This window comes from Hyperolius riggenbachi, chromosome 4, assembly GCF_040937935.1.
Source record: "Hyperolius riggenbachi isolate aHypRig1 chromosome 4, aHypRig1.pri, whole genome shotgun sequence".
NCBI lineage: Eukaryota > Metazoa > Chordata > Amphibia > Anura > Hyperoliidae > Hyperolius > Hyperolius riggenbachi.
The window spans coordinates 405,621,662-405,639,205 of NC_090649.1; the positions used below are offsets into that span (position 1 = coordinate 405,621,662).

Below are 17,544 nucleotides of genomic sequence, written 5' to 3' on the forward strand. Positions count from 1 at the left end.
GCATTAGAGACTTAAAAACACAGTACAAGGCTTTTGCACTGCTCTATGGCTTTAGAAATCTGAGAGCTCTATTCACAAAGCATTACCGCATTCAGTAATGCTGAAAACAGCTAATTTTACTGATCACCTTCCCATATTACAATTCACTAAACTGATTACCGCACAGAAAATTAATATCACAGACTAGTGAGGTAAGTTACCGACTTGTGCGGGAATTGCCTCAAGAAATGTCAGGAAATTGCAATTTTCAAAGATTGCCATATTCGGTTTACCAGGCAAAAGTGTTTAGTATTTTTCTCCATCTCATAGCAGCCGACACCTCGCTCTCTCCATGCTCTCTCTGTGCGGTATATTTGACAGACAGCCTTCAGGGAGAGCCACACAGCTTTGCTGTTCATCCTGATTTGATGTGATGGGGTATCGGGTCGGTCTTTCACTGTATCAGAGCAGAGGAAGGTGGACATTTTGAAGGCTTTTCTGTATCGCTTTAGATGTGACAATCTGATGTGCAAATCTGTATTCTGGCATACAGAAGAGCTCCCCTTGGTGGCTACAGCACATCTAAAGGGATGACCGGATTCACTGCAGAGGAAATCCAAGTCGTACACACAGCTCCCTGTCTACTAATCTGCTCCGTAGCTGGTAAGTGACACTTACCGAGCAGGGCTTAGTGAATTGAGGCATGTTTGTTCGGTAAATTACTGAACTCCTGCTTCATGCGGAAAAACTTTAGTGAATTCAGAAAAAAAAAAAAAAAGTGAAAAACACTGAATTAAGTATTTTACCGACCAAAATTTTTTTTACCGAACTGCCCTTTGTGAATAGAGCCTTATGATTTCAAGGGTGATTTATATACTCACGCTACACACGGTGTCCTGAAGATAAGGATTGAGCTTCTCCAGGTAATAAGGGAAGATATGCTAGAGTGCCATCTTCACAGTCTCAGGGTCCTCATCTTCTTCTTGCAATGAAAAGTGCTTTGTCGCTGTCTCACTCAGTATGATGCGGAATGAGAAGTAGTTGGTCGCTGTGCTGTACGGGTCCAAGAGGATCACCTGTAGAATTGTAGACAGAGGAAGAGTTTGTACATTATCCGGGCAGGCTGCAGTAATGAGGTAGCAGTACTGTGATCTGCATATACTTTCCACACATTCAGAGCTGACGGGAAGATGGCTGGGCAGAATTAAAGCCGGGAACAGAGGTTCTAGTCTCTGCCTCTAATACTTTTAGCAGTTTACCCTGAACAAGCATGCAGATCAGGTGTTTCTGACTGAAATCTGACGGGATTAGCTTGTTTCAGGTTTGTGATTCAAACATTACTGATGCAAGAAAGATCAGCTGTTTTAAAGGAAATGAACATGGCAGCCTCCATATCCCTTTCAGTTCGGGTGTACATTAGGGTGATTGGATGTGGAGTGCAAACTTCAGCTTCTAATTAATATCAACCGATTGGGAGTGATGTGCCTATTTGTGCCTATATGCTCCTGTGAGGTAAATCTGTGACTAGTGATTATCTTGTCAAGAATCTGCATTTAACATGCTTCACTCTTTTGAACAAATTTGGTAGAAATGATTAAATATTATCCAATTCAGTTCCAAGCTCTGCACACCTTGAGGCCCCTTTTACACTTGCCTTGCAAGCGAGTGTTGCATTACCCTGTTTGATCGCAGGGTAACGCAGCGACTATGTAAGGTAATGGGGCCCAGCACACTTGTCGCTTTGCGTCTGAAGTGCCTGATCCACCACCAAGCTGCCGCAAAGTCTACAGCGGGTTACAGTCGGACTTGTGCAGCGACGCAGCAGAAGTAATATAAATCAATGGTCAATGCAGAAATTTTAACTACTGTAGGTTGGCGGCGGTGCGCATGCGTGGCATGATGGAAATAGGATGGGGAAAACCGGGAATCCTAGTGACGTACTGCCTGTCCAGCAGGGAGTACGTCATGCAGCAAGGGGCGTGTCTTGTGGGTGGCACTATGCATATGACCCTGTCATGCACTCTGCTGCAGGGTCATAAGAATGACGGTTTTCGTGATGTGATGTGGGCGGAGCATCGCACCACAAACGCAATGGGCCAGCAGGACTATGGGTTATGGGCTGTTGGTCTTGCCAGGGAGTGCTTTTGAAAAAAAATAAGGGAAATTTTGAGAATCTCCTCTGAGAGGATGGACCACTTGTAAAAGGTTCAGAGTTTAATTCCTACTGTAAGTGACAGTAACAGTCATTTACAGTGCATTTTACTCTACACAAATGTACTTTTTACAGCTTATTTTTTTGGGAGGTTATTTTTTTGATGGTGGTCCTTCAAATTGTGCCTGAAGTTCATCAGCAATCTTGCAGCTTATCTAATTTTCTACAATTAATATTTTATTGAATAAAATAACATTAAAAAGTGAAGACTGATAAAAAGCATATTACATATTTCAGCGCTCAATGGACAATAGAAACTTAAAACTAAGAAACTTAAAACTAAAAATTCAAGTCCCACTATCCCTATTTCAAATTCAGAGGAACACCAGCTCCACCACCACCAATACCAATAGTTAAGTATCTATTTTTAAATGTATGAAGCAATCCATTACCTGTGTATGGACAGCGATTCCTCTGTGTCCTCTGCAAGGATCTCCACTGCATGCAACCTGATGGAGGAGAAAGCACATTTTTTTTTTATTCATATGTTTACAGCCTTTGTTTATTTATTTACACCATCAGTGCCAAATAAGAGACCAGGAATCCTCTGCATCCTTCCGTTATCTAAAACAGGAAGGGCAGTAACCTGGGATTACTTGGAATAAGGACAGGTGTTATTAGCCACATGTGTATACACAGATTTCCTGTGTGTGTGTATATAGAGTGTGTGCGGGTGTGCAAGTGCAGATGTGTGCTCATCCAAACTAGACTTCTCCACAGTTGGGATTTCCAGAGGAGTTTTCAGTTGAATAAATCTGGTCTGGCCTCCACCACCCGGATGCTCCATGAAGAATGGTAGACCGCTCTCTATAAAATAGAAAGAACGGATACTGGTTACAATACACAGTAGTCATTGGGGGTCCTATTCATACTAATAAACTGCCTAAAATCAATCAAAAGTTGACGATTTGGGCATGCAGTTAGCAAAAGATTCTGAAACATTCAATCAAAATGATTGGATCAGCCAGTGTAAAAGGGCCCTTAAAGTGTATCTGAGGTGAAGCTAATGCCCTTATTTATACTTAACTGGGACTTCCTCACCATCCTCTCCAGCCTTTTCATTGTCTTCTAATTATCCTCGCTAATCTGTCCAGTCGCAGCCAATCGTGCCCTTCAGCACGTGTGTCGCCATGCGCACGCATCTGCCTGAGAGCACAACTGGAGTGCGCGTGCGGCCGAGCATGCACATAAGAGTGCAACCGGAATACCGGAAGGAATTAGAAGATAACGGAGCTGCCGGAGATGATGGCGAGGGAGCCCACGCACCTTATGGGGCTAGAGGAAGCCTCAGGTAAGTATAGATAAGGGCAATTAGCATCATCTCAGGTTCTCTTCAAAAGCAGTGGATTAGCAGGACTGCCAGGCAATGTGTATTGTATAAAAGGAAATAATTGTGTCAGCCTCAAAATGTCTCTCACCTTGGGTTATCTTTAAAGAACAAGCGACACCCATGCTAACCTAGAAATAAAAATACTACTTCTAAAAGATAACAGACTAACCAGCAAGCTCATGGTGACCCAGAACTCATTGGACTGTGTAAGGGACTGCAATGGTTCGTAAATAGAATCGTAATTGAATCGTATAAAGAATCGTATCGTGTAGATGGGGCTTACCTCTGTTTAAAGGGACCCCGGGCAGAGGCAAAAACAGAAGATAAGGACTTACCTGGAGCTTCCTCCAGATTGACAAACCCCCCAAAGTTGTGCATGCGTGGCCCACCCAGGCACACAGTTCAGTCTTTCGAATACCGCGCTGCGTAGGACACTTGCGGCTACGGACACAATCACACGCTCTGGGTGCCTGGACAGGCCACGCATGGGCGGCTTTGCCTAAAGTCGTGCACTTCCCGGAACCGCCAGCGGGACCATGGAGGGAACTCGAAGGACAACAAAGGACCTCGTAGGCTACAGAGGGCTGGAGGAAGCCCCAGGTAAGTCCAGATTTACTTTTTTCGCCTCTGCTCAGGGTCCTTTTAAAGTGGAACTAAACTCAGAACTTTGTCTCTGCTCTAAAAGGTTAGCAACAGCTTGGTAACCTTTATGGGAAAATAAAATCTCCATTTCAATTTATGAAACCTTTAAAAAAAAAAAAAGTAGAGCTCTCCTGCAGTCTATTCAGCCTTGCTGATAAAAACTAAGAAGACAGGTTGATCTGCCTAAACAAACACAGAACAGTGAGCTTATTCAGCAACTACAGTGGGATAAAGACTCTTCATTGTGTGCTGTGCAAGAGTTCGGGTCCACTTTATTCTGCATTATGAAACTGAGGGCTGGTGCACACCAAGAGCTTTTCTGATTGCTTTTAAAAGCACTTGGCTAATGTATTTGCATGGGATGGAGCACACCAGAGCAATGTGATTTTTTTCACAGATGCAAACGCGGGTCCTGCAGCATTTCTGTGCTTTTCTGAGGCAATTCAGCATCAATGTTAAGTATACGAAAGTGGAAAATCGCTCTTAAGAGCGCTAGAACAGAGCGATTTTCCAAGCGTTTTTGTTACAGAAGCTGTTCAGTTCCAGCTCTACTGTAACAAAAAATAAAAAATGCTACACCAAAATGCTAAACAAATCGCTAGGCATGATAAGAAAATCACTAGGCACATACCTAGGATTGTTAGAAAAATCACTTCAAAAAGTGCTGAGCATTTGCGATTACGATAGCGCTTTTTGTCTGATGTTTATCAGCAAACTCAGGGGTTCATTTGAAATGTAGGAAACAAACCATTACCTGCTTGTGACTCCTTTTGTTGTGCTGGAACTTCATGCCGTACATAATTTCTTCTGCATAAAATCTAATGGAGAAGAAAGAACATATTTAATAATATGTCTACAGGTTTGTCTCCTTTACATCATGTGACCATAATTAATAAAATGAGAGACAAGGCATACTGCATCAAACCCCATATGTGTAATGTGTACAGTCTGTGTGTGTAAAGTCTGTCTGTGTGTACATGAACAAACTAATAAAGTTATACGATCTTAGAAAATTGCTGCTCCAGTAGGCGGCTACTGCATCTTGTCCATGGTTGGGATTTCAAGAGAAGACCACAGGGTAACAGGCCCGGCCAGCTGTCCACCACTCAGATACTCCATGAAGTAGACAACACTGTATAAAATAGAACAGATACAGGTCAGAATAGACAGTATTTCCAATGTGGTTCCATTTATAATCTGAGTATGTTAATGGAGAGCTACAGCCAATTATTAGGCGTAGGGTTCAAACTTCTTAGTTATCTGTATTTATAGCACTATTACTGCATACCTTCTCTATAAAGGCAATAGGAAGCAGAACATCTTTATATGCCTTTAGGCCGCTTTCACAGTGCGACGTTAAAGTCGCACGTTACAAAATGTTCCAACGCAGACTAACGCACAGCAATGCAAAGTCTGTGCGACATTCACAGTGCACACGTTGCTTTGTGTGTAACGTGTAGCAATATTTAGAAAGTGCTGCATGCTGTGCGTTATAGATGGTTTTAGTTGCGTTAGACTGTTTGCACATGCTGTTTTATCGTGTTTTTGTGTGCAGGAGAGGAGGAGGGGAGAGTCCGCTATTTTGCCTAGCCACATGGCTAAATAATATTCACTGCACTGCATATACCGGTTCTCTTCCTGCCAGCAATGATTCATATGAATCATTCTCTGCCTGCTAGCAATGATTCATATGATTCATTCTCGGTTTCTGCCTGCTAGCAATGATTCATATGAATCATTCTCGGTTCTCTGCCTGCTAGCAATGATTCATATGAATCAATTTCGGTTTTTGCCTGCTAGCAATGATTCATATGAATCAATTTCGGTTTCTGCCTGCTAGCAATGATTCATATGAATCATTCTCGGTTTCTGCCTGCTAGCAATGATTTATATGAATCATTGCCGGTTCTATCAAACGAAAACGGCGCACCAAGAGCCGCATAACGCGGCTCTATGTAGCGTCCACCTTTAGCATCACCATGCGTTGCGTTAGGGGAACGTAATGCTACCTTAACGTCCCCTGCAACGCAACGTCCCACTGTGTAAGAGCCCTTAAGCACTTCATCGCTAAGGGGTTTTTACTCTTACGGACCAGAACAATTTTCACATGTCAGCGCTCCTCCCTTTCATGTGCCAATAACTTTATCTCTACTTATCACACCCAAATGCTATAAACCTTGTGGTTTTTTTTCGCCACCAATTAGGCTTTTTGGGGGTGATATTTGTTTTCAGTAGTTAATTTACTTTCTATGCATTTTAAAGGGGAAAACAAAATGAAAAAATACAGTTTCTCCAATCTCTCATAGAGAATTATTACACAAGCCCTTTCAGGGCCATTTTGAAAAATTGCCAGCACACAAAAATCACAAAGCGCCTCTAATGTGAACAAGACCTAAGAGTATTTTTCAGCCTCCAATTTCTTTAGTGCATAGACTAGTACATTTGCATTAATTAGCATTGTATTACGATAAATCTTCTGTGCATTGCCAATCTATAGTTTTTATAGTAAATATATAAAATACCTTACTGGCTGGATCTCGTAGCCCCATTTTCTGTTGAGATGACAGTGCAATTTTATTGTCCAGAAAGCTGTCTAGATTCCTCCCTCCCTAGTCCACCATCACCCACATGAGATATACAGTAAGAAGCTGTTTAATAAACAGCCAAAAATAAGAGCATGGTTCATGGCAGTTGTCTAGTATAATAAAAAGCTAATATGTCCCCTAAATATGCCGATTATACAATAAAAGTGCAAATTGGTTGATAAATCTTCCATATAGATTACAGACAACCTGGCTCCTGAAAAGAATATTAATAAGCAAAGATTCTTCATACACAACTATAATCAGTCATTGAATGATCCCCAGCAAACCATCAAATGTATTAAAACAGCCAGTGGGTCCTCTAAATATGCTAATTTTCCACAAAAGTGCAAACCGATTCATTAAATTATCTTCCATTAACATTCAAAAACCTCAAGGAGAGTGGCTAATCCCACCTCAGATGTGTAAAGCTTGACTGTGGGGTTGAATCTTACCCATACATCTGCTCCCCGATGCCCTTCCTCTTAATTTGGGTTTGAGTACGATGTCCTTCTCCCGATTCAGCAGCTCAGTAGTAGTGGTAGCTCCATGTGATGCCTGTCTCACCCGACAGACATCCTCCACGTCGGTGCACTCCCGGCTGAGAGAGAACATTCCCCGACAGCCATCCTCTCTTTGCAGAATTTGAGTACGTTGTCCATCCATCCCGATCCATAGTTCCATAGTGGTAGCTCCATTGGATGCCTTACCCAGCCAGCAAGATTACTCCTCGTCGGTACGCTCCCTCTCTCCAATAGCCATCCTCTCCCTGCAGACCATCGGTGGAAAATTTGAGTACGACGTCCTCCTTCCCGAACCAGCTGCTCCGTAGCGGTAGCTCCATCTAAAGCCTATCTCGACCAGCAAGAGTACTCCACCTCGGTGCACTTATTTCTCCAGCCACCATAATACACTTCCCAGCTATGGACCAATCAGAAAGGAATTTTTCCATCTTTTTCATGCTGTTATGTAAAACTTTATTCAATCGTCACACGCACTAACGGCTTACACAAAGGTCCTCTTGACATGAAGGCATATCGGACAAAGGGACCTTTACAATTCCAGGAGATGTTAAGCCCCATCTACATGATACGATTCTTTGTGCAATTCGATTACGATTCTATTTAAGATCCGATTAAATCTGACATGTCCGTTCCGGATTCGATTCAATTCGATTTGCCATTGTTTTGCAATGGCAAATCGAATTGAATCCCGATCGGACATGTGGGATTTAATCGTATCGTAAATAGAATCGTAATCGAATCGCACAAATAATCGTATCGTGTAGATGGGGCTTAAGACTCGCTTGGAACAATCTTTCTTTAGTCTCCTGACACATTGCTTATGAATTATCAGCAAATTCAGCTGCAGGCGACTGGCTGCCGAAGTGTCTTTGCAAGATTTATTTTGCACACATAATTTAAACTAAGCACCTGATTAGTGCCTTGGCGTAGGTAAAGCCAGGCAATGTGCGTGAGATTCGATACTGTGGAGCTGTCTTCAGCACCACACACTGTTGTTCATGTTTGTTTTGCTTTTAAAAGTTAATAAAAAAAAAAGTACCCTCAACTCTTCTACAATATTGAACCCCTTTTCCCTCATGCTGGGTGATATAGCCAAGATGGTTATGCTGAACATTGTAGGATGCCACCATGGTGTGCTAAAGAAGCATGCATGGTCCATGACACGGAGGAGCTCTGCAGGATAGCAGTGGAATTCCTCCTTAAACAATACCAGTTGCCTGTCAGTCCTTATCTTCTGCCTTTTATATTTTCAGCCATAAATCCTGAACAAACATGCAGATCAGATGTTTCTGCCAAAATCTGTTAAAACCAACCCTTCTTGTGAGACCTATGGAAGCTGCTCTATTTATTTCCTTTTAAGAAATACCAGTTGCCTGGCAGTCCTGCTGATCTTTCTGGTCAGTAGGATGTAAATCACACACCAGAAACAAGCATGCAGCTAATCTTGTCAGATTTGTCATGGACATCTCATCTGCATGCTTGTTCAGGGTGGGTGATTCAGACACTACTGCAGCCAAAGAGACCAGCAGGACAGCCAGGCAACTGGGATTTTTTTTAAAGGAAATAAATATGGCATCCTCCATATCCCTCTCGCTTCAGGTTCCCTTTAAGCACAGCTGTAAAGTACCAAAGTGTGCCTTTGTGAATAGCTTTATGCCATCCCTGCACAGTCTAAACTCCTAGTGGGAGGAAGGCTGCCTTTGTGAGCAAACTAGGCTTTGCTGCATTTGAGGAGGGTTGAGTAGAATGATGACTTGTAATTTTAGTGTTCCCTCAATGAGCAGGTGGGTGGAGCTTTGCTGAGGCATTGGGGTTCAGTTGCAGAATGGAGCAGGGATATTGGTTGTGCTGTGTGTCTAGCTGGACAGAACTAAAAATCTTTTGACAGTAAGGCTAGGTCCACACTAGACCCGGTTACAGGACGGACACTGCAGTCCGGATCAGGGGAAGTACCCACCGTACTGCAAACTGATGAAAGTGCATCAGTTTTGCATCAGTTTCCGTTCAGGTTTTTCCCTGACAGAAAACGTCTCTATCATTATGAAGGAGTGGGAGGATTTTTTTGGGCCAATCATAAAGCTCAGGCTATCCGTTTTAACATCCGTTTTTTGCCTGTGGAGCTGGAGATGCGTTTTCTCATTACTTTCACTACCCCTGCGTGTATCCGTGGTCCTGATCCGTTGCATGAAAATGCAGCAGATCCGGACCTTCCGTTCAGGTTTTGAAAACGGATCCCCGCAAACGCAGACGGATCCGTTTTTTACTTGGGTGAGGCTGGCTGCTATTTTCAACATTAGTATCCGGGACTCCGTTTTTCATCAGGTTTGAAAAACGCAGCCACGGATACGTTTCCGGACCTAGTGTGGACTGCCTCTAAGGGCATCTTGCATATAAGGCCTTTCAAGTACCTTGAGGTTTTTTTTTGTTTTGTTTTTTAATAAGGTAGAAAATGAAATGGTTACACGCTCACCTTGCCATAACTGCTCTCTTCGATGTTCTAAATAAGTTGTCCAGAGTCATTGGAAAGGGCCCATGCTCTCCAGTGCTGCTGAATTGGGCACTGCTTACACCTGATTAACACAGAAATCATGTGAACAATGCACTTCCATTCACAATGCAATACTGAATTATTTGTACGTAGTGAATGCAAATCTGAGTAACTGAGGTCATTAACATCCATCAGCAACCATTAGCAGTGACTCTGTGTGCCTAGCAGCCCCAAATCATTCACCATCATGTATACATGCATGTTTACACTGATATAAATGACACACACACACACACACACACTTTACTGTGTATCCTTGGATATTAGTCGATCTTGTGTATATGTCGATGCCAATGTTTGACCCTCTTAAGCTGGAATGCTTTATTGAATCACGTATAAGTCTACCCTGCAAAGTTAATAGCTGCACTTGGGGGCCAAGAAGAATTAACAGCTGCACTAGGGGACCAGGAGGGGTTAATGACTGCACTGCAAACAGTATTGCAGCCATTAACCCCTCCTGTCCCTTAAATGCATCCAGTAACTCCTCCAGGCCCCCAAGTGCTGCAATTATTCACCCCCCCCCCCTTCCTTCCTGCAGCCCAGTATTTTCCCCCTGCCCCTTTCCTTGTTAAGTGTTGTGGCCAGGACTTTCATACCTGTGTTTTCTTGGGATTTCCTTTATCAAGAAAGTGTCACTTACCACTGCTGTGTTCTCCCCAAAAATTATTTCCAGCCGGGTGGCATGAAAAAGAAGCCGGATGGGGCGAGATGAGAGAATGCAGGGCCGGTGCTTCTGTGCACAACTCTGCTCACAGCACAGGAGGTGGTGAGCCACTGACAGCCGGGTGCTCACCTAAACTAGCCGGGTGGAGCACCCGGCTAAAAGAGCCTGGGGAGAACACTGCACTGGGTACATTGCTGCAAATGGGAATGTCCAAAATAGTACACACATTACTCAGTGTTGCTCGTGACTCGTGTATAAGTCAACCCCTATAATTTAGTAAGTAAGACCTACATTTCTAGTCTTTTAGTCAAGTATATATGGTATGTGTTGCAAATAAGGTTAATACATATAACTTGCAGCCATTTACAACTATCAGTGGGGCCGGGGCGGGTGGGTATATAGAACTGGCAAGACAATATATAACAATGAATTGATACATAAGGAGAGAGCTTTGTGGGCATGTAAGGCCCATGTAAGCTGACGGTCAGGGAGTATAGGGTTGATGGGTAAAGGGAGTTGTCGAGCTGTGTATGGGCTGGCCATGGGGACCTGCCAGAGATAAGAACTTACTATAGTACTAATATGCATCTTTTAAAAAGTGAAACTGTCAGAATGTGCAGCATTTGTACACAATGACTAGTGCTTAATTGCAGCAACCACCAATTACCTGCAAGTACCTTTCTGGTACTCCAAAGCCTTTCCTATGTACATTATTATGTGAGCCTCTCCAGCCTCTCTGCTAAACTGAATAGAGCTTTGTACCACATTTAAAGAGGAACTTAAAGAGACTCTGAAGTGAGTCTGCAAGCATGTTATTACTGTAAAGCACCTTACATAGTGCTAAACCGCCACTATCTCGCGGCAAAACAAGGGGTCTTTACCCCCTAAATTCCTCCTGCAAAATCCGCGACTTTCTTGGTTGTGGATTTTGCTGCTCATGGAGGCAGAGCTATGAGCTGCAGCTCTGCCTCCATGCGTGTCAATCGCCGCACAGATCTCCGCCTCTCCTCCTTCCCTCTCTGTGAAAGAGAACCCGAGGTGGGGTTCTCACAACAAAATCCCCATACAGAGGCTGGCTCTGCCTATCGAGCCCAGCCTCTGTTGCTAATCAAATCCCCCCTAAATCCCTCCTGCACTCAGCCAGACCCCATGAATCACAGACGCGCTGTGCGGCTGTGTTTACCTTCCTAACGTCAGACTTGGCGCTCCCCCCCGCCTCCTGCAGAGCTCCGGTCCCCGCCCGCGTCCCTTCCCTCCAATCAGCGTGGAGGGAAGGGACGTAGGCGGGGACCGGAGCGATACAGGAGGCGGGGGAGAGCGTAGACTGACGTTAGGAAGCTAAACACAGCCGCTGCTAACACGCTGCGTGTCGGCAGCGCGGCTTTAATGTATGGGGTCTAGCTGAGCGCAGGGAGGATTTAGGGGGGATCTGATTAGCAACAGAGGCTGGGCTCTATAGGCAGAGCCAGCCTCTGTATGGGGATTTTGTTGTGAGAACCCCGCCTTGGGTTCTCTTGAAGGCAGATTGAGAGGGGTGGGGGAGAGGCGGCGATCAGCGGGGATTGACACGCTGAGAGGCAGAGCTACAGGGCTAACCTCTGCTTCTTCGGGAAGCTCTCCCCCCAGATTTACAGAGGGGTAAAGACCCCTCGTTTTGCTGCAGGATAGTGGCGGTTTAGCACTATGTAAGGTGCTTTACAGTAATAACATGCTTGTAGACTCCAGAGTCTCTTTAAACCAAGGATTGAACTTCATTCCAATCAGTAGCCGATACCCCCTTTCCCACAAGAAATCTTTACCTTTTCTCGAATAGATCATCACAGGGGTCTGTATGACTGATATTGTGGTGAAACCCCTCCCACAGTGTGATGCCACAACCATGGTCCTGACAGTTTGCTGTCTGTGGGAAATAACAGCTTTTCCCAACTGCCAAGCAAGCAATATCTCCCTCTGTGCCTAGAACCATGCGCATAACAATAGGGGATGCAGCCCATGCGCCCCCCCCTAGGGCCCGCTCGTGGCCGATTTGGGGGGCTGGAGGGGTCACACCATGAGGGGAAAGCTATGGCCACACTCGGCGGGGAGGGGGGAAGGTCCCCCCCCTCCCTCACCTCGGGCTTTCCCCTCTGTGCTCCCCTCCAGCTTCTAGCTATAGAAATGCAGCGAGCGGAGCGGCGGGCAGCGGCAGGGAAACATACCTTCCGTGCGTTCCAGCGCGGACACTTCTCGCTCTAGTGACTGACGCGACTTCCTGTATAAAACAGGAAGTCGCGTCAGTCACTAGAGCGAGAAGCGTCCGGACGCACAGAAGGTATGTTTGCCTGCCGCCGCTCCGCTCGCTGCATTTCTATAGCTAGAAGCTGGAGGGGAGCACAGAGGGGAAATCCCGAGGTGAGGGAGGGGGGGGGGACCTTCCCCCCTCCCCGCCAAGTGTGGCCATAGCTTTCCCCTCATGGTGCGACCCCTCCAGCCCCCCAAATCGGCCACGAGCGGGCCCTAGGGTGGAGGGGAGGGGGGCCCGCTCACATTTTCTGCAGGGGGGCCCGGGGGCTCTTAGTTACGCCCCTGCCTAGAACTCTCAGTTACGAACATTCCATACAAATTACCTGGAAGAACATTTCAGAATGTAAATCGGAGAGAGGAAAGATTTTACAATGGTCAAACACTGACTGAGGCCTTGTTCACATCAGGTGCGTTTTGAATTACACTGTAACGCGCTTTAAAAAAATCTAAAAAGGTCTGCACATCATGGTTATTCACACAACTATATAAAATAAGAATATATTTTATAACACTGATGTCTACAACGTTTTAAATACATTTAGTACCATTTTGCTGTGTGAAAGTAAAATACTTACCGTCTGGTTGATGGCCATTACCATAATGGCTTGGGAAGTGTCAGACCGATGTTACCCAGAAGACTATTTAGGTCTCCTAGGATTGCCTTGACTTCTGATGTAGTAATTTTCTTTGATGTGTGGGTGCTGAACTGGCAGGAATCCTTTTTCTTCTCCAGCTCCTCCCACGTTCTTTTTATTGGCTCCATGGTTTTCCTCATCGTTTTTGGAGCTCTTGGGTGGCGCAAGATATTCTTTCATACTGATGTCTTCTTTAGTTTCTTTGGAAATACATCGGCTTTTATCACGTTCTTCACATTGAACCCTCTGGATGGTTTAGGTTGCAGATCTTTACTTCACTCAGGTTCTTCTAGGTTGGCCCAGTGAAATGAGCTTCTGTGGTTCATTTTCTGTCTAACACATGACAGTTATGTGAAAACCAAACACGCATAAAACCCATACAGCAATATGGCTTAGGATGTAGATGCATGGTTATGCCACCATTGTGAATTATTTGAAGGTGACAACTGCAGTCAACTGACTGATAGTCTAGTTAACAACTCCTTTTTACCAGCACCTTACAAATGACTGAGACTTTACCAGTAGCCAGTGGACCAGCCTTCTGCTGGAGAGGGCTTAATTCCTCTGCGAACAGTGACAGAGAAGTGTAACCTAGCTACATGGTATGTCTCTAGCCTGTAGTATCGACATGAACACAAATTGTTAAAAACAGCTGGTAAGCAAGGCATTTTTTTTTCGCACAGGCTGTGATGAGACCTCTGAAAAGCTATCTAGTGTTGCTGGCTAAAAGCTCTATAGGTTGGTAGGTTTTTTTTATAGTTGTTCTTTAATTAACACACCAGTTGGGTGGTGGGCAGATGTCTGTTTTTGTTTTGTTTTTTTAACACAGATCCCACTACCCCAGTAACTAGAAATTGGTATACAAGGAGAATTTTATGGTCATCCTTAATCAGTCAGGAGGCTCAAACAGGTTCAGAACACCATAGCATGTTAGCAGTAGGAAAAGGGAGAAATATCTGTATATGGGAAGGGGCGGGGTTAGAAGGAAAAAGGAAATGATCCACATAAAAGTTCAGGGACAAATGAGCCCAAGATGCCAGGGCCCGCCAACTTTCTTACTTTTTTTTTTATTGGCACAGTGAGAGATACAGAGACGCCTACTGAAAGGTCATTTAAAGGCCAAACCAGAATAACCTATCAGAGGCAGAAAAGCGATTGTAAGGCTGACCATGCACTCTATGTGGCCAACAGATAGATCCCTCTTTAATCAGTTAATGATCTGAGAAGGATCTATCAGCTCAGTCCCTCCACACACTGGACACTGATTGTTCATCTCTTAACAGGGGATTCCCAAGGCTTCCTTTATGCTTTTCAAAAGCACTCCCTGGCAAAGAATCAAATATTTAGCCAACCCCACCTTCTTTTCTGAGATGTGGAATGTACCACTGTAATCCAGGACATGCTTTGAAAAATTAAAAAAAAAACCTTGAAAATCCTTCATGAGGAAATTGACTAGTCCAAAACCCATTTGTCAGAGATTCTGAACTAGAAGACCTATTTGTAAGTTACAGCCACATAGGAAGTATGCAGTATGTGGGACAAAAATGTATGCATGCATTTTTTTCACTACATTCCTCCTTTAATGCTTTGTAGACATTTTTCACTGTATTCAGCATTGCACTCTAAATGTATTACATTGTACCAATTACATTTCAAGCTTAATTTTTATCCGTAGAGTGTTCCTTGAAACCTTTGTAACCATTTTTTTCCCTTCACAGCGAATACCCAGCCCAGCGCACACGGAAGGACTCAGACGGGGTGGATATGGGAGTAGCCGGAACTGTCAGCCTCCTGCAGAATGTCACCCTCTCCACCCAGCCCATCTCCAGCATAGACTGGAGCCCGGACAAGAAGGGACTCTGTGTCTCCACAGCATTTGACCAAACTGTGAGAGTTCTCATAGTCACCAAACTTAACAAACTTTGATCGGACTTTTCTACCGCCAGGACAGTTTTAATCCAGTTTCCCACACTTCAGACAGCAAGGATGAATGATGATTATCTCTCCACTTCAAAGAAGCTCTGCTATACATATTCCTGAGTAGGCTATGACTTCATGTCTTCTATAGTGACTCTGTTCAGGAGGCCATGCAGACATGTAGCGGTGTGACCCCTGCATAGACATAATGGAGGCCCACTCAGTCATCCCTAGAGTATTGAGATTAGTTTTGGATATGTTTTTACTAGGATCCATTTTTCGAGATTACTGCAGACAGGCGTCTGGGGACTGAAATGGACAAGACAGGATCAGCTCAGGCACAGTGATGGAACTGGATGGCTTTGAGGTTTTACAATATGTAAAAAAATAATGTCTCCCATCTTAAGAAATAGCAATTCACAGGAAGGCTGCCTGTTTCTGAAGATGTCAGTTACTGCAGGTGTCCATGTTTGGGGGGGGGGGGGGGGGGGGGGGATTTGCCTTTACTTCCTGTCTGAGTTGCAACACAAAGTTGACAGTCACCACCAAACATAATTGCTCTTTTCATCTGCCAGTCCATTCCCAATTTCTTATTTCATTGACAATCATCATTTTGGAATCTTTCACCTTGTGCCAGTTATCATGGGGACAGGAAGTGAGGAAAGTCCCCCGTCCCCCCCCAGTTGGCACACAGACAGCAGTAACAGTGTGCAGTGTGTCCCAAGTATATATGTTGTGTCCATCTCCAGTCCTCAAGGCCCTTTACATGTTGTGATCTGCAGTCCTCTGCACAGAATCACAAAGAGAGGTTGTGCTGCTCTTTTGCAAGCTACTGGTCTTGCAGTTCTGCTCCTACCTCCCTATGTGGACGTAGGCCCAGTAACTGAGCCACGAGGTCCTCCATTTCAGCACCACTTTGATAAGGACCAATAATTGTGTGAGCAGCCATACTTGCAATCTTTCACACATATCTAACTTCTGATTTTCAATACCAAATATACTCCTTTTAAAAAAAAAAAGACTATATAATTTTATGTTTCAGAAGTGCCTATTATATGTATTGTTTTACAGACTTGAAACAGAAATTGTATGTTTGATTGGTAACAAATAAAGGCTTTGTGATTGGTTTTTTTTGTGCTTCTCTTCGTTAATGTTCTGTATCATTTACTGTAACAACAGAGAAAGTGAAATTGCCTCTAAATCGTTTCTTTCCTTTTTATACAATTGTAAAGTTTTCGAATTGTCAGAATTTATTCCTGCATTTCTATTGTAGAACTTTACTGAACTTTCTGACTTAGGAATTTGACTTCTAACTGCATTCTAAATAATTGATCTTTTCTTCTGTTTTTATGCAAACATTAGTCCACTTCCTAGTAAAGCATTTTTATGATTATATAACGTTTTTAGTTTTTTAAACTTACAGGTTTACTTTAAATCTCATCGGGAGGGTCTGACGGACCCGTCGTTCATTACAGTAGTGTGTGTGTACGCACCTTTAGAGCTATCTCTCTCCTCTTGTCAGCTCAAAGCAATGCACGCCCATTCTCGTAATGCTGTGAAAGGTGTTAGGTAAATAAACAGGCTGTTTAAGACATTACAAAGTGACAGAGAGAAGAAACGATATTAGCCCTAATCACGCAGCCTAGCTTTCCTTGCCTTGGCATTGCAGGATCTGTATGTGAGCTATACATTATCCAGATGACCTTTGCAAACCAAAGCGCCATCTAATATGTTTCTCTTTCTAATAGAAACTTGCTATTTGAGTAATCCCAAAAGCTTATATTTCGCTGTAGTGCCCCTTTAACATCCTGTAAAATTATCATCTTAGTGTCCATCAAAGAGAACAGGAGATCATGCACACTTTCTTAGTACTGGTAGTACATGCACTGGCCCTTGTCCAATATACGTTTTCTCCTAGGAGATCACTTTTCATCTTTTCTGTAAAATACCTTTTCAGCACTTTGCAATTGGAAAAAGTACAGCAAAGTATGTGCAAAAGTACTATAAAAATTCAAAGTATTTTCTTGAAACTTGGGAGAAAAATAAAAGTGAACCCGAGGTGAAAATAAACTTATGAGATAAATAGTTATATCTATCCTCCTACTCTTAAAATTACCTTTTAAAGTATCCCAGGGTTCTCTTTTATATTTCAACATTTAGAAACAGGTTGAATGTTTTACTGTCTCTAATCAGTGGCAGGCTATTAAGTGTCTCAGACTTAGAAAAAG

General features: G+C 43.7%; 1 protein-coding gene across 1 annotated transcript in view; it reads left to right on the top strand.

The window, feature by feature from the left end:
• The window catches only part of DNAAF10 (dynein axonemal assembly factor 10), an 89,010-nt gene extending 73,212 nt beyond the window's left edge, over nucleotides 1-15,798 (top strand). The window contains exon 8 of the mRNA XM_068279600.1: nucleotides 15,118-15,798. Coding sequence (XP_068135701.1) covers nucleotides 15,118-15,325 — 208 coding nt within the window. The 3' untranslated portion in view covers nucleotides 15,326-15,798. The remainder of the gene's footprint in view (nucleotides 1-15,117) is intronic.
• Nucleotides 15,799-17,544: the final 1,746 nt, after the last annotated feature.